At 41.2% G+C, this 27,276-nt stretch overlaps 1 protein-coding gene across 2 annotated transcripts in view; it reads left to right on the top strand.

The window, feature by feature from the left end:
• The window catches only part of OFD1 (OFD1 centriole and centriolar satellite protein), a 57,692-nt gene extending 34,379 nt beyond the window's left edge, over nucleotides 1-23,313 (top strand). For both annotated transcript variants that reach the window (XM_073664629.1, XM_073664630.1), the window contains exons 16-23: nucleotides 5,614-6,210; nucleotides 9,298-9,433; nucleotides 13,763-13,863; nucleotides 16,509-16,628; nucleotides 18,372-18,502; nucleotides 20,670-20,804; nucleotides 21,183-21,238; nucleotides 22,824-23,313. In XM_073664629.1, the coding sequence (XP_073520730.1) occupies nucleotides 5,614-6,210; nucleotides 9,298-9,433; nucleotides 13,763-13,863; nucleotides 16,509-16,628; nucleotides 18,372-18,502; nucleotides 20,670-20,804; nucleotides 21,183-21,238; nucleotides 22,824-22,869 (1,322 nt within the window). In that variant the 3' untranslated portion in view covers nucleotides 22,870-23,313. The remainder of the gene's footprint in view (nucleotides 1-5,613; nucleotides 6,211-9,297; nucleotides 9,434-13,762; nucleotides 13,864-16,508; nucleotides 16,629-18,371; nucleotides 18,503-20,669; nucleotides 20,805-21,182; nucleotides 21,239-22,823) is intronic.
• The last annotated feature ends 3,963 nt before the right edge of the window (nucleotides 23,314-27,276 follow it).

Below are 27,276 nucleotides of genomic sequence, written 5' to 3' on the forward strand. Positions count from 1 at the left end.
TGAAAATTGTACATTCACACTGAAGGCATCAAAACTATGAATTAACACATGTGGAATTATATACTTAACAAAAAAGTGTGAAACAACTGAAAATATGTCTTATATTCTAGGTTCTTCAAAGTAGCCACCTTTTGCTTTGATGACTGCTTTGCACACTCTTGGCATTCTCTTGATGAGCTTCAAGAGGTAGTCTCCGGAAATTGTCTTCCAACAATCTTGAAGGAGTTCCCAGAGACGCTTAGCACTTGTTGGCCCTTTTGCCTTCACTCTGCAGTTTGTCCCCTTTTATGCCCACAGCAGCCAGAGATGCAGATGTGTTATGTGCAGCATGAGACGGGGCATTATCATGCATGAAAATGATCTTGCTGCTGAATACACGGTTCTTCTTCTTGAACCATGGCAGGAAGTGCTGTTTGAGAAACTCAACATACATTATGGAGTTCATCTTTACCCCTTCAGGGATCCTAAAAGGGCCGACAATCTCTCTCCCCATGATTCCAGCCCAAAACATTACTCCACCTCCTCCTTGTTGGTGCTGTAGCCGTGTTTGCATGGGGTGTCCATCAACCAGCCATCCTCCACTCCATGCATCTGGACCATCGAGATCATTTCATGGATGATAATGCCCCATCTCATGCTGCACATAACACATCTGCATCTCTGGCTGCTGTGGGCATAAAAGGGGACAAACTTATGGTGTGGCCCCCATGCTCCCCTGACCTCAACCCCATTGAGAACCTCTGGGGCATCATCAAAAGGAGTGTCTATGATGGCGGGAGGCAGTTCACATCTAAGCAACAGCTCTGGGAGGGTATTCTGTCCTCATGCCAAACAATTGAAGCAGAAACCATCCAAAACCTGACAAATTCAATGAATGAGAGAGTTCAGAAGCTCCTTTCGAACAAGGGGTCCTATGTGCAAATGTAACATCACCTAGAATAAAGTTTTGAGTTGAAAACTGTTTGATTTCAGTTTGTAATAACCTGCTAATGCTTATGATTTCAAAAATGACCATTTTTTTGTTCTTTATTAAAATAAAAAGGTTGAAAACGCTGCTGTGCATAATAACATGCATTTTGAGTGCAGTTTGAGTGTTTTATTTTTTTAAAAATATACTGTTATCATAGGCAGTTTGTACAAAAACCTTTCAATTGTACTCTAATAGTTATTTGACTGGAAAATTACAATGACTGCAATTCATATAGGTAATTTGGGAAAATCTGAGAAAATATTATTTGCACAATAATTTGGAACACAGTGTATATAGTTAAAAAAAGTGATTCCTGCGCCTTCCTTTGACAGCCAGGTCCCGCACTCCCGCAGTGATTGTATGTATCTGCGCACTTATGCAGTGACATTTTAGAATATCACTGCAGAGTATGAGCGAGATCAGCCGGACATTTAAAGTCATTGGGGGCTCCTAAAGCTGTTAGAGCTCCCTGCGTCAGTCTCTTACCTGTTTGTTTTCAGATCACAGCTTTTTGTATGATGGACTGTTATCCGGGATATAATTTTTTTTTTCAGTGGGGCTAAGCACTCATCTGCAAGTATTTGCTACCTGCCTGTTCTGATGTGTGCTAATCTTTCTTGGCTCAGAGCGGTCACAACCTGCTCCTGATGGCAATTCTCCCACTTCCTGCGACATCTAGCCAACAGAGCAGTTCCTCCTCTTCTCCTGTGCTCTACCGACAGGGCATCACTGCCGATGTCATTTTGATGGACAATCGGCTCCTCGCTGCATTAGGTTGAGCTGGCTGTCAATCAACATGACATTGGCAGTGACGCCCTGTCGATAGCACACAGTGGAAGAGGAGGAACTGCTCTGTTGGCTGGCTGTCGCAGGAAGTAGGAGAATCGCCTCCAGGATCGGTTCGGTGAGCACTATGGGCTTGGAGAGATTATCGAACAGCAGAACAGGTAGATAGTTTGCAACTACCTACCGATAAGTGCTTAGCCCCACAGAAAAAAAAGTCCTAGAAAACCCCTTTATAGTCATAATTCAATAATGAGATTGAACGGTAGGATTGAATACTACACAGATCTTTACCAAGCATTAAGATCAAAACTATTTCAGAATTCACCAACGAACGAGGAATTTGCTTGATAGAAAATAATTTATTCACCATATTTAAAATTTGAGGACAGAAAATGTATGTCCTCACTGCTTATTAGTCTCACAGATCTCTAAAGGAAGTTCGTCAAGACCAGGCGCTTTATTTTTAGCAAATGAAGAACCCACCCCAGAGATCTCCTCAAGTGTTATCGCTGTGTTTAATAAATTAATGGCTTGATGTGATAATTTTGAGAGATCTTAATTAAACAGTACTTCTTTTATTTTCTCAGTGGAAGTCTAATTCAATAGCCGGTATAAATTCTCAAAATACTGTTTAACAAAACTCAATTTATCTACTTCTCTAATCAAGACTTCATCGCTTCGGCTGATTATTGTCGGAACCTGAGGGCCCCACTTTTACTATTGACCCTATTTGATAACCATTTCCTTCCTATTCCACAGGGAATAGACATTTTGTAGAGGAGATAAGCATTTTTAATTTGCACTCTTGTACTCCTTTAGCACACTCCTGCCATTTATTTCTGTTCTTATTCTTTGGTGTTGATAAATACATGTTTTTCCTCAATCTTTGCTCTATTTTAGGCAAATTATCTCTGTTATTTTTTCCTTAGCCACCACCTTGATGATTACACCTCTCATAAAGGCTTTAATTGCATGCCATACCATTAACTCTGAACTAGTTCCTAAATTATTCCAAAAAAACAGTATTAGCTCTAATTCAAATGCTTTATCTAAAGTTATAATGTTTAGCCCTCTTGGGTTAAACCTCTAAACCTTTAACCCATAATCAGGTTTCAGTACAACCTCAATCAATAACCTAGGGTGATCTGATCGATCTCATCCACCAATGTGAATTCCATCTATTATGGCCCAGATTCATCAAGACCGGTGATTTTCTCGCTGGTCTTGATGAGAGGGGTGGTGGAGTCAGGCGGACCTGATTCCGGTGAATGTCTCTTCATGAATAAGGAACGTTGTCATTGCCTCAAATTTTACACCAGTCCCTGACTGGAATAATATTTCTGGGAACGCCACAGCTCGTCATGAATTAGGTGAGCTGTGGCATCACACCCCAGTTGTGCCCTCGTTCCTCCCCAGCTCCTCCTATTTTGGAGTTGCTGGAAGAAACTGTTGTGAAAATGTCAAAAGTCGCAAAATGTATGCGCTACTCCAAGTTGTCTCAATTTTTTGCAACTTTTTAAAGCAATGTACTCAAGAATTCTGGCAAAATCGCTTTGATGAATTGGGGCCTATGTGTTTTTGAAAAACAAGTGTGTTGTTTCTTCCATGTATAATGTGTTCTTCAAACATCGAGCCAATCTCTCTCATACACATATTTACCAAAGTGAGCCAATCTACAAAATAATGCATCATAATTGAGGTTATCCAAACTCAAATCTATTACATTATTAAAATCTAACAAAAAATTAGTAATTTCCTCGCATCTCTCATGTACAAAAATACCAACGCCAAAATACACTACATAGACTAAATTCTACAATGCAAGACCATACTGCATGGAAATAATTTCTGCTCCCATCCCGTGTTAAGATACCTAATTGTATCACCCAAACAATGAGTCTCCTGCAAACAGATGATTTTACTTTAAGATGCTAAATGTCACAAATCTTTTCCACCTGTCTCCTAGACTCCTCACGTTCCAGGAAATTATTTTTACAGCTCATCTGCAGGCACCATGTTAAATAGCAGACTGAACTGAGTAGATTGATATACAGTTTTGTGAGAATATATTCCGTATAACCTGTTTTTCCATAATTTAATCCTTTTGTTCTTTCTGGGATTTTGGGTCCAGTGAGCGGTCCTATCAGTGACTGACAGCTGTCTCTGTATAAGTGTGCATACGGGGCTAACTGTCAGTCACTGATGGAGTCGCCCAGTGGACCCAAAATCCCAGAAAGATCAAAGGATTACATGATTAATACACAGGTAATGCTCAATCTTTTCTCACAAAACTATATATCAATCTCCTCCTCTCCCCCCACTCTATAACAAGGTGTTTGCAAATTAGACTGCATTTTCATGGTGACAGGTTCTCTTTAAAATAAAAATGTTATATAGCTCCAGACAAAAAGGATAATCATTTTCATTTAGAGGCTCCAAATTTACCTTCCAACCAACAATTTGCCTTTTATGGACTGATAAAAAAAATAAACTGTAAAACCTCATCTTTAAAGAGGTTGTCCACTACTTTAGCATTGATGACCTAGGATAGGTCATCAATGTCTGATCGGTCGGGGTCCGGCACCCCCACAGATTAGCCGTTATCGGTGGCGGCGGCTGCCAGCCGGAAGTACCTTCTTGAGGAGCTGCTCCGTCTTCTGGTGGTGGCCTAGGCTTGATACTGCACATCTGCCTCCTATTCAAACCAATAGGAGGCGGATGTGCAGTACCCTGCCACTACCAGAAGACTGCCAGCTCCACAAGTGAGTACTTCCGGACACCGATAACAGCTGATCTGCCAGGTGTCGGACCCCAACCAATCAAACATTGATGACCTATCCTAAGGATAGGTCATCAGTGAAAAAGTAGTGGACAGTCTCTTTAAGCTGCAAGGTCCTCAGTCTTTTTCTTTATCTCAGCAAAAGAGGCCCTTTTCTTCCTTGTCTCCCATAAAAAGTCAGGAAAGAGGGAAACTTTAACACCATTATATAGAATCTATCCTGTGTCTCGAGCTTGAATTCAAAAGTTCATTTCTATCTTAAAATGCTAATAATCAACACTGTCAGCTCTGCTGTACCTCGTTAGCTCTGCTGTCCTGCCTTAGCTCTGCTGTCCTGCCTTAGCTCTGATGTCTTGCGTTAGCTCTGCTGTCTTTTGTTAGCTCTGCTGTCTTTTGTTAGCTCTGCTGTCCTGCTTTAGCTCTGCTGTCCTGCTTTAGCTCTGCTGTCCTGCGTTAGCTCTGCTGTCCTGCGTTAGCTCTGCTGTCTTTTGTTAGCTCTGCTGTCTTTTGTTAGCTCTGCTGTCTTTTGTTAGCTCTGCTGTCTTTTGTTAGCTCTGCTGTCTTTTGTTAGCTCTGCTGTCTTTTGTTAGCTTTGCTGTCCTGCGTTAGCTCTGCTGTCCTGCGTTAGCTCTGCTGTCTTTTGTTAGCTCTGCTGTCTTTTGTTAGCTCTGCTGTCTTTTGTTAGCTCTGCTGTCTTTTGTTAGCTCTGCTGTCTTTTGTTAGCTCTGCTGTCTTTTGTTAGCTCTGCTGTCTTTTGTTAGCTCTGCTGTCCTGCGTTAGCTCTGCTGCACTGTGTTAGTTCTCATCTCCCTGCAGAAGTTTTGTGTGACTATCTGAGCATACTGTCAGTCATTACATGGATTTTTCTGGAATAAAACATTGGATAATAGATATCTTGGTATCATTTTATTCAACTTTCTAGGACCTGTATGCCCATAAAGAAGGATTAGGAGGGTTGATCCTACTGACTCATTTCCTTTAATAATCGCTTTGCATACTGCTAGGTCAGATAATCACTTGTAGTAGTCCTTAAAATAATGAATTAGTCAATAATTTCTCATGTGTTTTTTCCACTCAGCTCTTGAAAATGAAGTATATCGGCACCACAAGTCACCTCTGCTTGATCGTTCAACCCTAGGCTTCCCTGCCAGCAGGATTGTCAATCACGATAATTACGATGAGAAACCTGTTCTGAAAAGCCACCGATTACTGGACTCTCTTGTTGAAACTAGTGGCATCACATTGCGAAGGCATCGCCACAACGATGGTACCCGAAGTAGTTCTCCTGATTCGGATCTGGAGTTTGTAGCTGGCACCAAAGCACGAATTAAAGAACTTGAAAAAGAAGCAGAATATTTAGAAGAGGCTTATCGAAACTATCAGCATAGAGTTATTAACGCAGCTTCAATTGAGAGCTACCCACTGGCTGCCAGTCTACCCAACAGGGCTTACTTAGGCGGTATGACACAACACAAAGTCACTTTTTTAGAGGACAATCTTACTCCACAACAGCATGTTCTCTTAAATAAGCTAAAAACTGAGAAATATAAAGGCATCCTGTCAGCTGAAGAAAGCATAACCCCACCCCGGACCAAGAAATCCTCGGCCCGCAGACTGTCCTCAACTCCTGTGTCAAAAATGGAAAACAGTCAAGAAGAGAGAGGTTCTTTGGAAGGTAATAATAATTGTAATAATTAAAGGGGGTACTTTGAATTGATGAAAAATGCATTTCAATCTACATTCTGTCTAAAACTATAAAGGTTCATATGCCGCTGCCTTCTTTTAAGCAAAGCCTTTTGATTTAACTAATTTTCACTGTGACTTCACGTCACAGCACTGCTGCTGCTCCTGAGTTCTCCCCGTCCCTTCTGGGACATTACATCAAAGATCAGTGGCATGGCTTGTGTCTTTCTCCTAATGCATGCCAGTCCTTATGACCAAGGCATATCACAGTGTGTGTACAGGCCCCCCATTCCCCTCAATCACGTTCTGCACTTACTGCCTGTACCTTCACAGCTTAAATCTGACCTGTCATTTTCCTCTCCCTGCACCTCCAGCTGTTGATCTGCATTTCTTGAGAGGTCACATACAAGCTGTGAAGATACAGGCAGGCAGTACAGAGAGGGAGGCGGATGGGGAATATCCAACTGCACACAGACTGTGAGTAGCCTTAGTCAGGGGGCGTAAGCCAACAAGACAATATCCACCCCTCCTGATTTCCCACGTAGCTTCCCAGAAAGGAAAGGGAGCACTTGGGAGCAGCAGCAGTGCTGTGACATGAAGTCAGTTAGAAGCAGTAAAATCACAAGTTACACGTAAGACTAGGCAGAGGTGTAAGAACCTTTATAGCCTAGACAGAAAGTAGATTGAAATGCATTTTTATCTCTTCTTGAATACCCCTTTAATTCCTGTATGGTATGCAGGCCAAGCTTGCACCGTATACAATATACAGTATTCTCTCACTTTCCAACCATTTCACTGTATACTGGTGTCTGTATAAGGAGAACACCACCAGTCAATCATGGTTCTTACCGCAGTTCTTCATCCATACTGTGAGAATTTGTGGATTAGTATGTTGGCGTTAGCGGACCCTCCATGGAAGGGACATTTTACAAACAACATAATATTAAGTGGTTAATTTCACCTGTATATTAAATGTAATAATCATCTTTGTACTGCAGAAAATAAGCCCCTGTCAGCTGTATACAGGACAGCCAGAGGGTTATACAATAACCTTGAATTACATAGGGCATCACATTTTTAATGCGCCTGTTGTCTCACAACATAAACTAGAGTGCTTTATATTACTAAGTGATTTTTATTTTTCTCCAGTTCATATTTTATTATTGGATAAATGAACATTCTTTTGGATTATTATTTGAAGGCTGTAGAACATGTGAATATATTTCCAAGTTACTTTCCTACCTCACAATATTTTCTGTTTAAAGCAGGTCTGTCACAAGATATTATTACGTAGATCTCTTGGACTTAATGAGCCTGGTGTACTTATTTTGATCTATGTGAGAATAGCTTTACAATCCTTTCTGAAAGTTTAAAGGGGTTGTCCTCTTTCATTAAAAGTTAATCCTTGGTTGCAAGCTGTTATAAAGGACCATACAATCTATACTCACCTATCCCAGGTCCACCAGCGCGTCACGTCACTGCTGCCAGTATTTGGCTTTCGCTGCAGTGCTGATGTTTAAAGTTGACAGCGCAGGAGCCAACCAGTGAGCTCAGTGGCTCTGAATGGAGCACTCTCATGTAGATGGAATGCCCTGTTCAAAGACACTGAGCATACTGGTTAGCTGCCATGCTGTTGGCATGACATCCGCACCGCAGCCCGAGCTGGACACTAGGAGCAGTGGAGAAACCCACCGGTGCACCCGGGGAAGGTGAGTACAGCATGATTTGTTTCTTTATAACAGCCTGCAGCCAAGGATTAACTTTTAATGAAAGAGAACACTCCCCTTAATCGCCCCCCACCCTGGCGTGATTTGCATCTTCTCAATGTTCCTCCTCTGCTGCTGCTGAGATCTCACGCTTCTGAATGCAAGCTGCTGTGGTCAACCAGGGTGGGGCGGTGAATGGAGACTAATTATTCTTGGAATCATAACCTCTTTCACTCTTTAGCTGGACTCATAAAATCATCATTATATTTTCAGGATTTTACATCCATGCTGACTTGGATTTTCAAAGTACTTACACCAGCCTCATCAGGTCAAAGAAATGTATTTAATAATGATACAGATTTTATAGTAAAGTGTGGTGACAATTCTCCTTTAATTTAGATCCAGAGTCGCCATTGTTAAGTGATTATTGTTAAAGAAGCCCTCCCATTAGCTTTTTTCCCCTAAAAGTGTATGCACTGTAGAGTCAGTGTGTTAATATACTCACCTACTGCTGCCTCAGCTATCCAGTGCCCTTCTGGTCCTTTTCTGAGTGTCATTGTCTGGCAAGTCAAACTATCCTGATCACTCTGTGCTCCATGTAAGCCAGAAGTCTCTTTTACAAGTAAGTCTATGGAGCCTTGTTCCGACGCTTTTATATACTTACATTATGAAAGCCACTTCTGGATAACACAGAGCGCAGCAGGTTGTATAGTCTGAAGAGCGGTGACGTCACTTAGATGACGAGCTTAACGGAGCTGGATCCCGGAGAAGATGGTGGTAGGTTAAGTATATTAATACACTAATATTACAATACATTAACATACCCAAGTTTAAGAAAAAAATAGTTCATGGAAGGGCTTCTTTAAAGGGAATCTGTCAGCAGGTTTTTTGCTAGCTCATCTGAGACCAGTCTGATGTAGGCAAAGAGAAGCTGGATCCAATGATGTATCACTTAGTTTACTGGGTGCAGCCGTTCTCACACAATCAGTTTTTAGATTTAGCAATACAGCAGAGCTGAGAAAGCTAACTCCTCCCATACCAGGCTCTGTATATACAATGTCTATAGACAGTGAGCTGCTTATCACAGGAGGGGGCGGAGTTTGACTTGAAAGCACAGGCTAGTCAGAGTCACAGCAATGTTAATCACAAGCTGATTAAATCTTCAGTGTAAGTAAACACCACACAACCAGACATGTGACACACCATTGAATTCAGTGTTTTAACCCCTACAGCATGATGTCCTCAGTTTACATAGCAAAAACCTGCTGACAGTTTCCCTTTAAGTAAATCCCTTTATGAATGGATACTGTATATTTTGTTGTGCATTACATATAAATTATATATATAATGTCCATAAATGTCTCTTATTACAGATGGCTCCTATATTTCATCATCTCACCACAGCCTTAACCATAGACTATCTCCTATTCCGAAAGTAGCACAACGTCCTTCCCCGAGCCGCGATGTGGTGGATACTGCAGGAGTTGGTGAAGTTGACCGGCAGTCAAGGTATAGGATCACAGATGGTTATTTCTAAACTCCGATGAGAATTCCTTTCTCTACTGTTACCGGCCTATTAGATGCCAGCAGGTCAATTCTTGTGCTTTAGAATTTATGTTGCGGGGTTCCTCCTAGAAATTCATGAATACATTGACAGATGGTTATTACCGTTGCCATTTTTAAAGGGGTGTGTCCATACGCTGTGTGGCATTGTCAGCACTGATTGGACCAGATCAGAGGGCATAGAGACACCCCCCCGACTGGCTACACCTAGTTGTCAATTTATTTGTAAATTTCTGAGAGAAATAACTGAGGAACAGTACATTGTTATGTCATGATGAACACAATATATTGCTAAAGGCAAGTTAAGAGTCTTCTTTTACATGTGTATTTAGTCATTTGCGAGCAGTTGTTGAATATAGTATATTTATCCTAAACGGAGGGTTGTCCCCCTTAAACATTACTTTTTTTGTTTTAGGCGCCTCCAGTCATAAGCAGATCACAGGGAGGCCCATTGCTGGGGTCTTCAGCGATCAGCAGTAACATGTAGGAGATTCATTCATGGACAGGCCGGGTCCTCCAGAGGAAGAGATGCTGTCTGCAGACCCCTGAATGAGGGACTTCTCTCTCCTTACTAAGAGTTCCCAATTTAAAATGGGTTTTGTAAACCACAGAACCTTTTGGAAGTGTTTACTGGGATCACAGTATTTGTGGCCTATCCTGTCTCATGAGGACCATTTGTGACCTATTTATGGAATATTTCATGCAAGTCTGATGGATGTGAGCCCCACCTCTGGCCCTGCATCTGTCCCCAGAAGAGGGCTACCCCATCTCGTGTTCTGGCAGGTGTCCAACCACAAGTTAGTGGATAGGTGATGGATAATGTGCGTGTCTCTTCATTCATTGCCCAGGTTCTCAGCCGTATTCAGAACTCCAATAGCAATGAACAGAGACCACTGGCCACTTCTCCACTCACTGGTGCTGTGATGCCAGCTAGAACGCAGGATTGGGGGTTCCCTGTTCTATAAATGTGGATCACAAAGGTGGGGCTAGCATCTATTAGACATTGATGGCCATAAATGTCTTTTGTGAGACAACCCCTTTATGGATAGGCTTTCAATGATGATTAATGGGAAAAGCCCTTTAACTCCTTTCTGACATTTGTGGTAATAGTACGTCCTTGTGCCCTGGGCCTATTGGGCCAGGGACGTACTATTACTGCATAATGGGATTGCGCCCGCACACAAGCTGTGCGGGGCGATCGCCGTTGGGTGTCAGCTGATTGTCACAGCTGACACCCCACCCGGTGCTATGTGCTGGGAGTGGTCCCGCACCGCTCCCTGCACATTAACCCCTGAAATGCTGCGATCAAAGTCAATCGCAGCATTCCGGGAGCATGGGGAGGTAAGCGCTGAAACTTACTTCTTCTCCGGTGTCCTGCTCTGTCTGAGCCAGGTCCCGGAGGTTGTCACGGTGACCCGGATGTCGTCATGACGACATCCGGGTCACCAGACAGGAGGAAGTTACTTTGTTCATGCACAGTGCGCGATCAAAGTAACTTCTCCCTGTGCAGCGCTAACAGGCTGTATAGCACAGGGATTCTGCTGCATCCCTATGCTATACAGCCGATCAAACTGCAAAAAGTGAAAGTCCCATAGTGGGAAAAAATGTAAAAGTTCAAAAAGTGTCAAAGTGGAAAAAAAAAGTAAAAATATTTAAAAAATAAAATAAATAATCCCAAAACATAAAAATATACTGTACCCATAAATAAACATTATTATGAAAAAAAAAAACAATAAAAGTACACATATTTGGTATTGCCTCGTCCGGAACGACCTAACCTATAAAACTCTGTCCCACTAGTTAACCCCTTTAGTGTACACGGTAAAAAAAAAAAACGAAGCAAAAACGATGCTTTATCATCATACCGCCAAACAAAAAATGGAATAAAACGCGATCAAAAAGATGAATGAAAATATAAATGGTACCGCTGAAAACGTCATCTTGTCTCGCAAAAAACAAGCCGCCATACAACTCCATCAGCCGAAAAGTAAAAAAGTTATAGCTCACAGAATAAAGCGATACAAAAAAAATATTTTTTTCTATAAAATACTTATTGTGTAAAAGCACCAAAATATAAATGTGGTACCGCTGTAAGCGTACTGACCTGAATAATAAAGCTGCTTTATCAATTTTTCCACACGCAGAACGGCATAAAAAAAAACACAAAAAAACGATTCCTGAATTGTTGGTTCTTGTTTATTCTACCTCCCAAAAAATCGGAATAGAAAGCGATCAAAAAATGTCACGTGCCCGAAAATGGTACCAATAAAAACGTCAACTTGTCCCACAAAAAACAAGCTGTCACGTGACTCTGTCGGCCGAAATATGGAAAAATGATATCTCTCAAAATAAGGCGATGCAAAAACTAGTCTTTGCAAAAGAAATTTTTTTGTGTGTGTGTGACAGCTGTCAATCATAAAAACCTGATATCAATCTGGTATCGCTGTAATCGCACCGAACCGAAGAATAAAGCGGTCTAATCACTTATATCACACGAGGAACGGCGTAAAAAATAAACTCTAGGGTTAGGATTGGGCTAGGGTTTGGGTTGGGCTAGGGTTTGGGTTAGGGCTGGGCTAGGGTTAGGGCTGGGCTAGGGTTAGGGTTGTGCTAGGGTTAGGGTTGTGTTAGGGTTGTGCTAGGGTTAGGGTTGTGCTGGGGTTGGGCTAGGGTTAGGGTTGGGTTTGGGTTAGGATTGGGCTGCGGTTAGGGTTGTGCTAGGGTTAGGGTTGTGCTAGGGTTAGGGTTGTGCTAGGGTTAGGGTTGTGCTAGGGTTAGTGTAGGGTTGGGGTTGTATTAGGGTTAGGGTTGTGTTGGGGTTGGGATTTTTTCAAGAGTAAGGAAAAAAATGACGACGATATGGCGACTAGTGTTGAGCGCAAGTGCTCTCTACTTGAGTTTGCATCGGGTGCTCGGGTATGCACTGAGTATCGCGGGTGCTCGAGTGACATGCTTGAGTCTCCGCTCCATGTTTTGCAGCTGTTATACAGCCAAAAAAACCTTGCGGGGATTGCCTGCCATGCATGAGCGATCCCCGCATGTTTTTTTTTTGGGGTGTCTAACAACCGTGAAACATACGGACGGGGACTCGAGCATGTCACTTGAACACCCGCGATACACGAGTATCCGATGCAAACTCCAGTAACGAGCACTTGCGCTCAAGACTAATGACCACTTATTCAATATGATGACCTAATGTTATCAAATTCTGTGTTGTACCTCTAGGTTCAAAATGTTCACTATACCCCTTGATAAAATCCTTGAGGGGTGTAGTTTCCAAAATGGGGTCCCTTGTGGGGAGTTTCCACTGTTTAGGCACATCAGGGGCTCTCCAAACGCGACATGGTGTCCGCTATTTATTCAAATAAATTTTACGTTCAAAAAGTCTAACGGCGCTCCTTCCCTTCCGGACCCTGCAGTGCGCCCAAACAGTGGTTTTCCCCCCACATATGGGGTATCTTCGTGCTCAGGAGGAATTGCACAATAAATTTTGGGGTCCATTTTTTCCTGTTACCCTTGCGAACATAAAAAGGGTCTAATGTAACATTTTTGTGAAAAAAGTTAAATGTTCATTGTTTTCTTCCACATTCCATTAATTCCTGTGAAGTATCTGAAGGGTTAATAAAGTTCTTGAATGTGGTTTTGAACACCTTGAGGGGTGCAGTTTTTAGAATGGTGTCACTTTTGGGTATTTTCTGTCATAAAGGCCCCTGAAAGTGACTTCAAATATGATGTGGTCCCTAAAAAAATGTTTTTGTAAATTTTGTTGGAAAAATGAGAAATCGCTGATCAAATTTTAACCCTTAGAACTTCCTAACAAACAAAAATTTTGGTTCCAAAATTGTGCTGATGTAAAGTAGACATGTGGGAAATGTTATTTATTAACTGTTTTGTGTGACAAATCTCTCTGTTTTAAGGACATAAAAATTCAAATTTTGAGAATTGTTAAATTTTAAAAATTTTCGCCAAATTTCCATTTTTTTCACAAATAAATGCCAAAAGACATATTGAAGAAATTTTACCACAATCATGAAGTACAATATGTCACGAAGAAACATTCTCAGAATCAGGGGGATCCGTTGAAGCGTTCCAGAGTAATTACCTCATAAAGTGACAGTGGTCAGAATTGTAAAAATTGGCCTGGTCATTAACGTGCAAACCACCTTGGGTTGTAAAGGGGTTAAAGCCCTAGTGTACATAAATACTGTGAAAAGTAAATGCTGGTTGGATACTGTAGATTACATAATCTCAGTCTGAGTGTTCCTTTCTCTTTAGTGCTCACATGCCAGCCGCCAGAAGTTTGGATTTTTCCCACCATTCTGTGCCTGAAAAGTTACATCCCGAAGACCTGAATCTTTCAGACTCATCACTGCAGGGTAAGATTGCCTAAATTAGAAGGGGCGCAGGGTACAAGGCACCAGATAGGAAATTGTTACCAGCAGCTTGAGCTGCATTGCTGCAATGTATATACAATGTATCAGTAAACTATGTGAACCTGGTGGAATGACATGATACATGCTGATGTGTAGTGATTAAAATGAAATTCTTGGTAGATGTAAAACTTCTATGACAGCGGAGTAAGAAGAATATGGTGCAAGGTTTGGGATTCAGATCGTTAAGTAGAGATAATGAAATAGGGAATACATTAGAGTTGGCATTTGATGACAGCCATCACTTGTATATATAACATTACAACTCATCATAGCTGTTGACAGGTATAACTCACATACAGACAGCCACTGAATCAGTGGTGCACAGTCTCCATATAGATAGCTGCAGAGTACGGGGTCCTTATACTTCTGCACAAGTGGCAATGGAACATATAACAAGGTGACCGGCACTCTTTTAAAGGTCCTTTTACAGAGGCCCATGCAAACTGTATGGGTATAAACAATGATTAATAGGATCGTTTAGTGCCCGTACAGTTTGCATATTGTCCGCAGCCAACCCCTATTTTTACCAGGAGATGTGCTCTCAACAGAAATGTATTATTTGTATAATAATTTAAAAAAAAATCAAGCTTTATATTATTACATAATTTTTTGTCCATTTTCTGGCTTTAGGGTAGTTTTGATTTGCCATGATGTAATCGGTATAGATGAGTATGTGTTGTACTACTCCCCTGAGGCCAGCAGAGGGCGCCTGCTGTCAGTACAGTTTGATGATGCGCAGGACTAGTAGAGCGTTCCAGCATCTCATCATCTCTCATGCTTTATGGCAATGACCACAATGATCTCTTTTAGCACAGGGGAATGTTTTCATAATCTAATGTCCCAGAGGAGACTGCACATAACAATAAGACAATCACATAAACCACAAGCAAATCCACATCATCTGTGTGTAATAAACTCCGCATTGTTTGAGATCCATTCACGGCGTTTTAGTAACCAATGTATTACATGGCAACATAATGTAATCCATTGTGTCCAAGCACATAAGATAATAGGTTGGAGTGGCCTCAACCACAAGGTTACGGACGTAATAGTATAATTTACAAAATAGACATTGCTGTATATGTAATCGGCTCGTGGGCTCTTCAGTAAGGTAGTGAGATATCATAGCAAACAGTCATTTACTGAAAATGTTTCACCTCCTGGAAGCTTCTGAATGAATAATGGAATCTGATTTTTATCTAACTTTAAAAAAAAAACAAAAAAAGTTTGCATGGCCGGAAATCAATGGAAATGGATCCCGCAGCAATCCGTGAGCAGGACAAAAAGTGCAAACAGAACTTTTTTGTCCGGCTACAAAAGACTGATTGCAATTGAATCCGTTTTTTTTAGCATTAAAGTCTATGGAAAACTTAAAGTAGATGACTACTGTCAAATAAGTGTTTATTTGAAACTGATCCAGTAAGCGAAAAACAGATCAGTTTCAAATGGAAGAACAATGGATGGCTATTTAATGGATCTGTTTTCCATAGACTTCAATGTTAAAAAAAAAAAAAAAACGGATCCAGTTGCATTCAGTTGTTTTTTTTAGTCAAGTTGCTAAGGCAACTGATTGCTGCTGGATCCTTTTCAAACAGATGATTACTGGATGTGTGAACTCGGCCTTATTAAATGATCAGAGTGAATAAAACCTTCATACAAGGCTGAAAAGATAACCTATATAATAAAGTTAAACCTGGGCTTTAAAGAAAACAACCTGTGGATCTTTATCATGTGACCTAATTTAACAGATAATGTGCTAAATAGGTGATCTGCAAATCCCTTTCTGTAATACGGCTTCCTTCACCTGTCCGTGTTTAAGCATGTACGTGAAAAAACAGTACTGATGTCATCCGTGTGTCCGTTTTTACCATCACTGTAGTCAGCAGAGTTTTTCCGGTATGTATATAGAAATAAATTCCAAAGCTTCTGATGACATTCGTGTTGTACGTGTATTTAATGGACACATAGACTGGTATTGGCCCTTGTCAGCCGTGCTGCCAGAAAACAACGGACAAGTGCATAGCACCATAAGTTATAATGGGAACATGTGTTATCCACGAAAAAAAATGGATGCCACACGTACTGGAAACACAGACATGTGAAGGAGGCCTACGGCTACGTTACATCTCTAATAATCTGTTCGAAACAGATCCATTTCACATGGAAGAAAAAAGAGATGTCTATTTAGCAAATCTGTTTTCCATAGACTTCAGTATTTAAAAAAAAAACCTGATCCAGTTTCAATCTGCTCTTTTAAAAAAAAAATATATATTAAATCCGGCACAATCCACCGCTGAAAGATGACATGACTGACTTCACATGTAAAGTATGAAATGAGTGAATGGACATATTCCCTACTCGCATTGTTCACCTCCTATTCTTTAGTTTTTCCTTCTCCGCTCCTCCCTAGTGCTGCGGTGACCGCAGGGCTAATTAAGAGGTTAAGAGAAAGTTCTTTTCTGCTTCCATAGAATTGAGCCTAATGGTAGATAGTGTGTGAACGCAGTGATTCCCAGACAGTTCTGCCAGGCCCAGCACTACAAGATAATAGGATCATTGTTAAACTTTCCCCCTCCTCTTCCCCGCAGACCAGGAGGACATACCAGAGCAGCTTGAAAGTGACTTGTCTGGTCCATCTGGAGGCTGTGTCCATGACATTGGTGTCACTGCCGATGTACCAGTGGCAGCTCATTCAGTGCTTGACTCGTGTAAGTGCTCTTCCCACTCGCACAATCCAGCGTTTTTACTATCGGCTTTTATGTAGAATAATTGTTTTTCTTTTGAACTCTCCAGCCATTGTGCTGTGCCTCTGATGTGTTCATGTATTTCTATCATATTACGGTCATCACATATATTTAGAATAAAGTTCAGTTTTAGGCAAGTGTGGAAAAAAATGCTGCAAAGTAGGAATGTTTCCAAAAATGTACCGCTGCGTAAAATGTCAAGAAAACAAGAATGCAATGATTTTTTAAATCTCTTGTAGCTAGTTTCATAATGAGTTAATTTTTGCAAAATGAAATAGAAAAATGTTCTTTCGTCTTCTGATGTGTGGCATGTTATTCTGTGAATAAAATATGGTTATAAGAGATTTCCAAATCCTTTTACACAGCGTCACAACTTAAAAGAGTTTTCCCATGAACAAAAGTTGATTTTAATCAATAAATCCTGGAATAATAATAATTTCCACAATTGGATGTGTTTAAATAAAATGTTCCTGTGCTGAGATAATCTTATAAATGTACCCCAGCTGTGTACTGTGTAATGGCGGACCATCCAATTGTGGAAGTTCTTAATATTCCAAGATCTATTGATTGAAATCAACTTTTGTTCTTTGGAAAACCCCTTTATTTTTAACAATGAACAAAATGTAAAGTGAATGAACCAAAGAGAAATCTAAATCAAATCAATATTTGCTAGAACCACCATTTGCTTTCAAAACTGCATCAATTCTTCTAGGTTGCAGTCAGTTTTAGAAGGAACTCTGCAATGATGTTATTCTAAACATCTTGGAGAACTAACCACAGATCTTTTCATGTAATCCTAGACAGACTAAATGATGTTGAGATAAAGGCTCTGTGGGGCCATACCATCACTTCCAGGACTCTTCTTCCTTACGCTGAAGATAGTTGTTAACAACTTTAACTTAATGTTTGGGCCTTTGGTTCCAAATTTATTCAGCAGCAGGACAATCAGATTCCTCCCTAATAGTTCTGCATGATGGAGAAGTATCTGCCAGTATTTCTCAGCATTGAGGACAACATTAATCCTGACCAAATCCCAAACTCCATTCACTTAAATTTAGCCCCAAACTTGTAAGGAACCTCCACCATGCTTCCCTATTGCCTGCAGACACTCATTATTGTACTGATCTCCAGGTCTTCAGAGAACAAACTACCTTCTATTACCGCCAAATATTTCACATTTTGAGTTATTAGTCCAGAGGTCCTGCTGCCGTTATTCTGCCTCCAGTTAAATATAAGAAAGGGCTCTCACTTCGTTATTCCGGAATATTCATTTCATTCACGTGTGACTTTTTCAGCCGTGTCCACGCTGAGTAAGAGATGATTGGCAGATTTTTTTTCTAACTTTTTATGATACGGTTGTATATAACTTCTAGCTGAATTATCGTGATGCTGCTTAATACAAAAAACAAGAAACTAATGGTGCCACTTACATCTAGGAGACACAAGAAGATCAGAGAGGGAAAACCCAACCTGCCGCAGCTTCAGACATGTCTGATTTCTATCTCTGTTATTCATTTTCTGGCTGTATAATTTAGCATCTTCATGTATGTGCTTGTATAGATTATTACATACGAGGACATATTGGGTGTGAAGCTAAAATCATTGCCTTTAGCAGGTTAATAATGTTCCTCTTTTACATATGTACAGGCTGCAGTTTCTAGATGGGAAGAGCTCATGTGCTAAAATATAATTTGTCTTTACATTTAGTCATCAGTAAAGAAAACGACAATTCAGGTAAAGACTTGGACAGGAGTAAGGAGACCGACCCTCCGGAGTACAAGGAAGAATCAATAAGAGACAGATCAGAGATACAAGAGAAAGCAGGACATCAGGCAGAGGTAATCGTCCATGGTGTGACATCATAATCATGATGATCCTAAAGCAGCATGGTTGTAGCGCATGGCCGGCACCCCTGCATGGTGTCCCCTTCTCCCTCCATGCAGGGACACCGGTTTACTCACCGCCCCAGCCCTTTAGCGTGGTCCCTGTCTGCTCCTGTGCACGCCGTGCAATCCCCTGCTCTTAAAGGGGCAGCACGGGCACATGGTAAATGCTCCCAGCTAACTGCTGGGAGGCATTTAGTTAAAGGGTTCACCTGCAGGATGTCTCCCAGCCCAATAGCTGGGAGGCATCTTGTAAAAAAAAAAAAAGTACCCTCCCCAATAGGGAGGTGCCTGAGCAACCCCTATAGTTACTATTAGGTGGTTTAGTGTGTGCAACTGTATGTTGCCAGGTCCCCTGGCCTTAGTCTGTTAAACTCATTCCCGTATCTTGTGTCCAATTAGTCCAGTATAGTTCGTTCTTGTTCCCGTGACCGCTTCAGTGGTGTTTGTATCATGAAACCACATCAGCAGTACCTGTATGACTGTCTGCACAGCCTGAACTTGTCCCAAGAGGCCATTCAGTCTGAATTTGTCCCAAGAGACCGTCCTGCGCTGTTTGAGAATCTAGTAACTTCTCTGACCCCTGGGGTGGGCTGCTACTGCCGGACGCCGCCCTGGAGTGGCACCTGGCAGCTACCTGCCGCACAAGCCTGACCTCACCACTGGAGGCTCCAGCAAACACCAAGCTAGCTGCTTAGTTATGCCCCTCCAGGTTAACTGGGTTTTTCCACGAATGAAAGTTGATTTTAATCAATAGATCTTGGAATAATAATAACTTCCACAATTGGATGTGTTTATAAAAATGTTCCTGTGCTGAGATAATCTTATAAATGTTCCCCTGTGTAATGGCTGTGTCTGATCATACCACATCTCCTGGGCAGGGGAGGAAGCAAAAGAGTATACAGACATTACAGCAGGGGGTCACAGCTGAATCTTTTTGTGAGGTAAAACACCTCCCTGCTTGTTTTTAAACAATGTTTTACTTCAAAGATAGAATCAGCTGTGATCCCATGCTGTAATGTCTGTATACTCTCTATCCCATGCTGTAATGTCTGTATACTCTTTTCCTTCCTCCCCTGCCCAGGAGCTGTGGTATGATCAGACCATGTTCCTGTAAGGTCAGACACGGCCATTACACAGTACACAGCAGGGGACATTTATAAGATTATCTCAGCACAGGAACATTTTTTTTAAACACATCCAATTGTGGAACTTATTATTATTCAAAGATTCATTGATTAACATGAACTTTTGTTCGTGAGAAAACCCCTTTAAGTCCGGTCCGTGGCACAGTAGATCCACGAACCACGTGCGCCACCTACGAGCGTAACAATGATCTTCAGGTAATCTAATGTCCAGTGTCAGACTGGGAAGGTAACCAAATCACCTAAAGGCAACAATAGTTTAGAGGTATTTTTCAGTGTTAGGACTTAAATGGCTGGTCCCGCATTGTCTGTTCAAGAGTGCACCTCTCCCCAGCCTGCCAACTTTCTGATTTCTGGGAAGTGCGGACTCCTCTTTAATTGACAGTTAGGAGCAGCGGCATCACACTAGGAGACAGTAGCCCTGAAGCTGGCCAGGTGAGTAGCCAACAATGTGCTCTAGCGATCCTGACCAGCAAGGCCGGGACGAAGGGTATACACCCACATAGGCTGCTACCTCTTGCCTCCCCGATAGTGCTGAATGCCCACGGCCGTGCGTCTCCTTCCTCCAGCTGCAGGCATTTAGCACACTGATGGCTGGGGCGCAGACACTGCCACCTCCCACCGCCATCACCCCGGCCGTCGCTCCCTCCCTGCAGTCAATTGTTTTCACGTTTAAGTGGGAAAAATTAAAATCATGGCAGTAGGCTTCCAGACATCTGATCTACACGTTTCGAGCAAAAACGCTTATAATCATGACAGTCAAGAGTAGACCACCCGTCTGGACGCCTACAGCTATGTTTTTGTTTCCCCTTTTTTTTAATGTTTATCCTGATAAATGTGAAATGTTAGATTTTTTTTTGACGTTTTGATATAACGGCTGCTGGATGAACTCTTTTCTCCTGTATAGATTATGGATACTCATAAATCCTTCTACCATTCTGGTTTATTTACATTTATTGTGGCTTCTTTGTTTTAAGGCTTTTGTAGCTGAACCTAAAACATTACTTGACGTTCAAGAGGAAAGAGTAGAGGACGGTAGCCCAGAAGTAAATCCCTTGGACAGGTACATGCAGTTGCTCCTTCAGAACAGAAATGAGGAAAAGTCTGATAAGGTAAGTAGAAAATAATTGTCATAATGTACCCATATAACACTGCTGCTCACATCCAAACAATGTACACTATTGGAAACACTTTATCTAAGAAGCTGCACAAAGCCACTGTGGATTTCCATCTCTACATGACACCAGTGTGTCCTCCCTAATTATCTAGCACATGTCCCCGAAGCTGTAGGGTGCAGTATACATTGGACTGCTAGGACTTCCTCTACCACAGAGATCACTGAGAAGTAATGATACCGGTGTCTGGGTAATGGAAACATGAACTTGTGTCCTTTCCAGAAACCGGGGGTTGTCTGGAGCTCTTAGATGGGTTTTAGAAGCACGTCTGCTTGTGAATTTTAATATCTTGATGGGTTGTTTTTTTTTTTTTAGGTTACTAGAGAAATCTTTGAAGATGTGTCTGTAGAGGAGAAACTTTCTAATGGCAGGTAAATAATATGAAAGCCTCTTGCATGGCTTTGTTTTTTTCCATATTATCAGTGCACATTAATATTGCCAGATTTATGGCCATACTGATAGGAAGAACACCCATTTTTTTGTTCTCCCTAAAATATTACAGGAACACTATTCTTTAATACAGTTGCAGAAATTGAATTGTCTTTAACAAAAAAATAATGGTTGGTTTCACATGAACTCCTCAGTCTCATAAGCAATTATGAAGCCGTTGAGTTGAAGTTAGGAGACTCGTGGCTAGTCAAGACATTGCGGTCCTTACTCGGACTATGAAAGTCAGACATGTGAAACCGGTCTCATTCTAGGCTTAGAAGTCAAATGACTTGACCACTGTCTTTACATGCAGATTCATACAGTGAAGGCTGTCAATGATTGAGTGGGACCGCCCACTGGACTGCTAGACTCAAAGATTTTAATTATTTTATACTGTAAAACTTTATAACAGTCGGTCTCTTGCTCTTTAACATCCCTGCATTTTCAGTGTAACTCACAAAAAGGCTAAAACTTAACCTTTAGTCAAATCTGCATTAAAAACAATGATGCCATAATTAGACAAAAGCATATCCATACCTAAAATACTGAGTGGGTGTCTAAAATTGCACCTACAAAATCAGTGGACATGTGTATCCACATTGCAGGAGGAGAACTCAAACCATATACTGACATGTCTTTTCCAACCATTGGTAGTCATTATCCTAGTGCAGTAATCAAACATTGGGACTGAAAACCATAGTGATGGTCTTAAAGGGAAGCTATCATTAGAAAATTATATTACTTATATCAGGTTTTTGGGTTAAAATTTAAAAAAAAATGTCAGTTATTTTTATTTTACATATCACAATCTATATTAAAAATAAAAAAATAGAAATCTTGCAATTTTCACACTGGTCCCTCTGGCTTTTTTTTAGACTAAAGCTTCCTGTTTCAGGAAATAACACATGTACATAGATTCAGGGTCTTACCATTGTAGCTATCTTTTGTATTTGATGCATTTATTTTTCCAGTTTTTCAGATTTAAATGGGAGATGATTACCTCTAAAATTTCAGTTGGTATTTCAAGTCTGCAGTTACATAGAGTGACAGCGGACTTGTAGCCGGTCCACCCCTTAAACCTTATTTTTCTGTGATTTGCAGTGTGACCGCTTTCTTTATTGTGTCTGTATTCCAAATATCTATGTAAATAAAGGCACAAACAAAAAAATGCAGCCTCCGATTTTCATTTCCAATTCTGTTCATGTTGGATCCCCCCTGTGGCTGCACACTCTGTAGACATATGGCTGATACACAGAACACACATCAAGACACAGAATATTTCTGTTCGATAATGTACTTTAGTCTATACAGTAGTTGAATCTTGATGTAAATGTGGTTCTGGAAGTCATGGGGGTGAAACCGTGCCCTCAGTCTGGACATTTGTTCTCCCCTTTGTTTTACTGACCCAATCAACTACCATGAACCAATAGATTCTGCGTCCAGCTCCTGCGCTCGGTGTAGAGATGACCTAATTGCGAGGCTAACCATGCAGCGTTCTGTCTGTCCTGATAACTCCTCTCTTTTCAGTATCACGGCTCACTCCACCGGAGAGGCAGACGACGACTTCTGGTAAACAGCCATTTCCTTTCTCCGAGATGAATCCAAGTCCTTTGAATTTTGACACTAATCATTTGTGTGACCGGCGCAGCATGTTTTTATTTGATGTGGAAATTTCATCAAAGGCCAATTCTTATAACTGAGTTTGTGGAATATATCTTGGCGTCTTTAACTCTTCAGTCTACAAATGACTCATTAGAATCGGACTCTGGATTAATCGTCTCCAAGCATTCTAAGTGGCAGGATTTGTTCTAGATGATTTTTAATGTCTGGGATGATTTTCGGAATGTTGTGAATTATTTATTATCTAGAATCTATTAGCATTACAAAGACCGACCTCTATACTCCCAGCACACGGGTTGGAATGCGTGGTTCTTACTGAGCACAGAATCCTTCTTGGAAATATTCATTCTTATTTCTACATACAATAAACTTTACATATATTTTTTAAAGAGAACAATGTCAGTTTGTTTCTTACGGATGTTGTACGTCCCACTCTTAAGAAAGTTTAATATTTACTAAATAGGTTGCAATAAATTACTGAAAACAGAGAGGGAAGGAATAAGTATACCACAAAACAAAGGTGTTATGGAAACACCAGAGCCTTAAAGTTGATGTCCAGTTTTCTGATACGCTGCACAGTGTCAGGATTCTCTGGTATTGCACGTCTAGTTGGAATGTGGCCGGAAATATGGAAATCACATTCCTGCAGTCATGTGAGCTCCCAATCTCGCCGGCAATACCACAAAAACTAGATAGCGTGCGGTGCGCACACTGTCAGGATTTAGAAGTTTGCAGTAGTGTCACTGCAGACTTAACAGAGGACTATTTAAAAGGCAAAGAAAATTACCTATTGCTTAAAATATATATATGTACTGTACAGACCAAAAGTTTGGACACACCTTCTCATTTAAAGATTTTTCTGTATTTTCATGACTAGGAAAATTGTACATTCACACTGAAGGCATCAAAACTATGAATTAACACATGTGGAATTATATACTTAACAAAAAAGTGTGAAACAACTGAAAATATGTCTTATATTCTAGGTTCTTCAAAGTAGCCACCTTTTTCTTTGATGACTGCTTTGCACACTCTTTGCATTCTCTTGATGAGCTTCAAGAGGTAGTCACTGGAAATGGTTTTCATTTCACAGCTGTGCCCTGTCAGGTTTAATAAGTGGGATTTCTTGCCTTATAAATGGGGTTGGGACCATCAGTTGGGTTGTGCAGAAGTCAGGTGGATACACAACTGATAGTCCTACTGAATAGACTGTTAGAATTTGTATTATGGCGAGAAAAAAAGCAGCTAAGTAAAGAAAAACGAGTGGCCATCATTACTTTAAGACATGAAGGTCAGTCAGTCGAAAAATTGGGCAAACTTGGAAAGTGTCCCCAAGTGCAGTTGCAAAAACCATCAAGCGCTACAAAGAAACTGGCTCACATGAGGACCGCCCCAGGAAAGGAAGACCAAGAGTCACCTCTGCTTCTGAGGATAAGTTTATCCGAGTCACCAGCCTCAGAAATCAACAGCAGCTCAGATTAGAGACCAGGTCAATGCAACAGAGTTCTAGCAGCAGACACATCGCTACAACAACTGTTAAGAGGAGACTTTGTGCAGCAGGCCTTCATGGTAAAATAGCTGCTAGGAAACCACTGCTAAGGACAGGCAACAAGCAAAAGAGACTTGTTTGGGCTAAAGAACACAAGGAATGGATATTAGACCAGCGGAAATCTGTGCTTTGGTCTGAGGAGTCCAAATTTGAGATCTTTGGTTCCAACCACCGTGTCTTTGTGCAACGCAGAAAAGGTGAACGGATGGACTCTACATGCCTGGTTCCCACTGTGAAGCATGGAGGAGGAGGTGTGATGGTGTGGGGGTGCTTTGCTGGTGACACTGTTGGGGATTTATTCAAAATTGAAGGCATACTGAACCAGCATGGCTACCACAGCATCTTGCAGCGGCATGCTATTCCATCTGGTTTGCGTTTAGTTGGACCATCATTTATTTTTCAACAGGACAATGACCCCAAACACACATCCAGGCTGTGTAAGGGCTATTTGACCAAGAAGGAGAGTGATGGGGTGCTACGCCGATTACCTGGCCTCCACAGTCACCAGACCTGAACCCAATCGAGATGGTTTGGGGTGAGCTGGACCGCAGAGTGAAGGCAAAAGGCCCAACAAGTGCTAAGCATCTCTGGGAACTCCTTCAAGATTGTTGGAAGACCATTTCCGGTGACTACCTCTTAAAGCTCATCAAGAGAATGACAAGAGTGTGCAAAGCAGTCATCAAAGCAAAAGGTGGCTACTTTGAAGAACCTAGAATATAAGACATATTTTCAGTTGTTTCACACTTTTTTGTTAAGTATATAATTCCACATGTGTTAATTCATAGTTTTGATGCCTTCAGTGTGAATGTACAATTTTCATAGTCATGAAAATACAGAAAAATCTATAAATGAGAAGGTGTGTCCAAACTTTTGGTCTGTACTGTATATATACATACACACTTTTTTTTATATTACTATCTATATTTAAAGAAAAAAAATGAAATTAGCAATTTTCACACTGACCCACAGGCTTAATATTAAACTTATAATTCACATTTATTTTTATTTTCAGCAGCCACACACCATGGGCTGTAATAAACTGCCTCTGACTTCTTCAGGATAGTTATATAGCCATGTATTGATCTGTCCAAACGTCATTGTGTAGGGAGGGTGATAACGTGGGTTGTGACTAGTGTTGAGCGAGTATGTTCTATTAACCCTTTCGCCGAGTATGCTCGGGCCGAGCTCCGAGTATTTACAGCTGCTCGGTGATATGGTTAAATCGCTCCCGTGTGCATGATTTGTGACTATTTGACAGCTTTATTACATGTGAGGAATGTCTATTTCTTACACATTCCTCACATGTAATAAAGCTGTCAAACAGTTGCAAATCATGCACACGGGAGCGATTCAGACATATCACCGAGCAGCTGTAAATACTCGGAGCTCGGCCCGAGCATACTCGGACAGGAAATACTCGCTCAACCCTAGTTGTGACCATCACATATTGTAAATGGTGGATTCTGATATGTATTGTTAATGGAGGTATTCCTTTTCATTGTAATCCTACCTAAAATGATGATGACACTTCCAGGGCCAGACTAGGACAAAAAAATGAAGCCTAGGCAGACAAGTCCCACCAGGCCACATACTATATAACACCCCCCCCCCCACCACCACCACCATCAGTGAATTTTGCTTTACTTAGTCATGCCCCTCACCACTCTCTTAAAATAACTCCTTTAAGAGCCACATGTGAATGGCAGTGTCTAAAATCGACCACAGTTCCATTTACGTTGGGCTCTGCAGATCTCTCAGGATTGTGGGGGTCGAAGCGGCCGGATCCCCAACAATTGGAAAGTTATCCCCTATACAGAGGATTTGGGATAACCGATTTAAACAGGTTTTTCAAGATTTATTTCTATTTGCCCATACAAATATAGAAAATAATAAAATCACCAATACTGACCCTCGCGAACTCCAATGCCACCTTTCCTACACTGGGACAGGAGAAGTGGTACTTTTACATTGTATATATAAATACAGATACTGAGAATTACACCTAGTGTACAGGACAGGAGATGTGGTACTGTGCAGTGTATATATACAGAATAATTCAGATACTGAGAATTGCACCCAGTATAGAGGACTGGTGGTACTGTGCAGTGTACATATACAATACAGGAGAAGTGGTACTGTACTGTGCAGTGTGTATATACAGATACTGAGAATTACACCCTGTGTACAGGACAGGAGATGTGATAATGTGCAGTGTATATATACAGATACTGAGAATTACACCCAGTGTACAGGACAGGAGGTGTGGTACTGTGCAGTGTATATATACAGATACTGAGAATTACACCCAGTGTACAGGACAGGAGGTGTGGTACTGTGCAGTGTATATATACAGATACTGAGAATTACACCCAGTGTACAGCACAGGAGATGTGGTACTGTGCAGTGTATATATACAGATACTGAGAATTACACCCAGTGTACAGGACAGGAGATGTGGAACTGTGCAGTGTATATATACAGATACTGAGAATTACACCCAGTGTACAGGAGAGGAGGTGTGGTACTGTGCAGTGTATATATACAGATACTGAGAATTACACCCAGTGTACAGCACAGGAGATGTGGTACTGTGCAGTGTATATATACAGATACTGAGAATTACACCCAGTGTACAGCACAGGAGATGTGGTACTGTGCAGTGTATATATACAGATACTGAGAATTACACCCAGTGTACAGGACAGGAGATGTGGAACTGTGCAGTGTATATATACAGATACTGAGAATTACACCCAGTGTACAGGACAGGAGGTGTGGTACTGTGCAGTGTATATATACAGATACTTAGAA

This window comes from Phyllobates terribilis, unplaced genomic scaffold (genome assembly GCF_046119375.1).
Source record: "Phyllobates terribilis strain yellow unplaced genomic scaffold, ASM4611937v1 Scaffold_2__4_contigs__length_985480577, whole genome shotgun sequence".
Lineage (NCBI taxonomy): Eukaryota > Metazoa > Chordata > Amphibia > Anura > Dendrobatidae > Phyllobates > Phyllobates terribilis.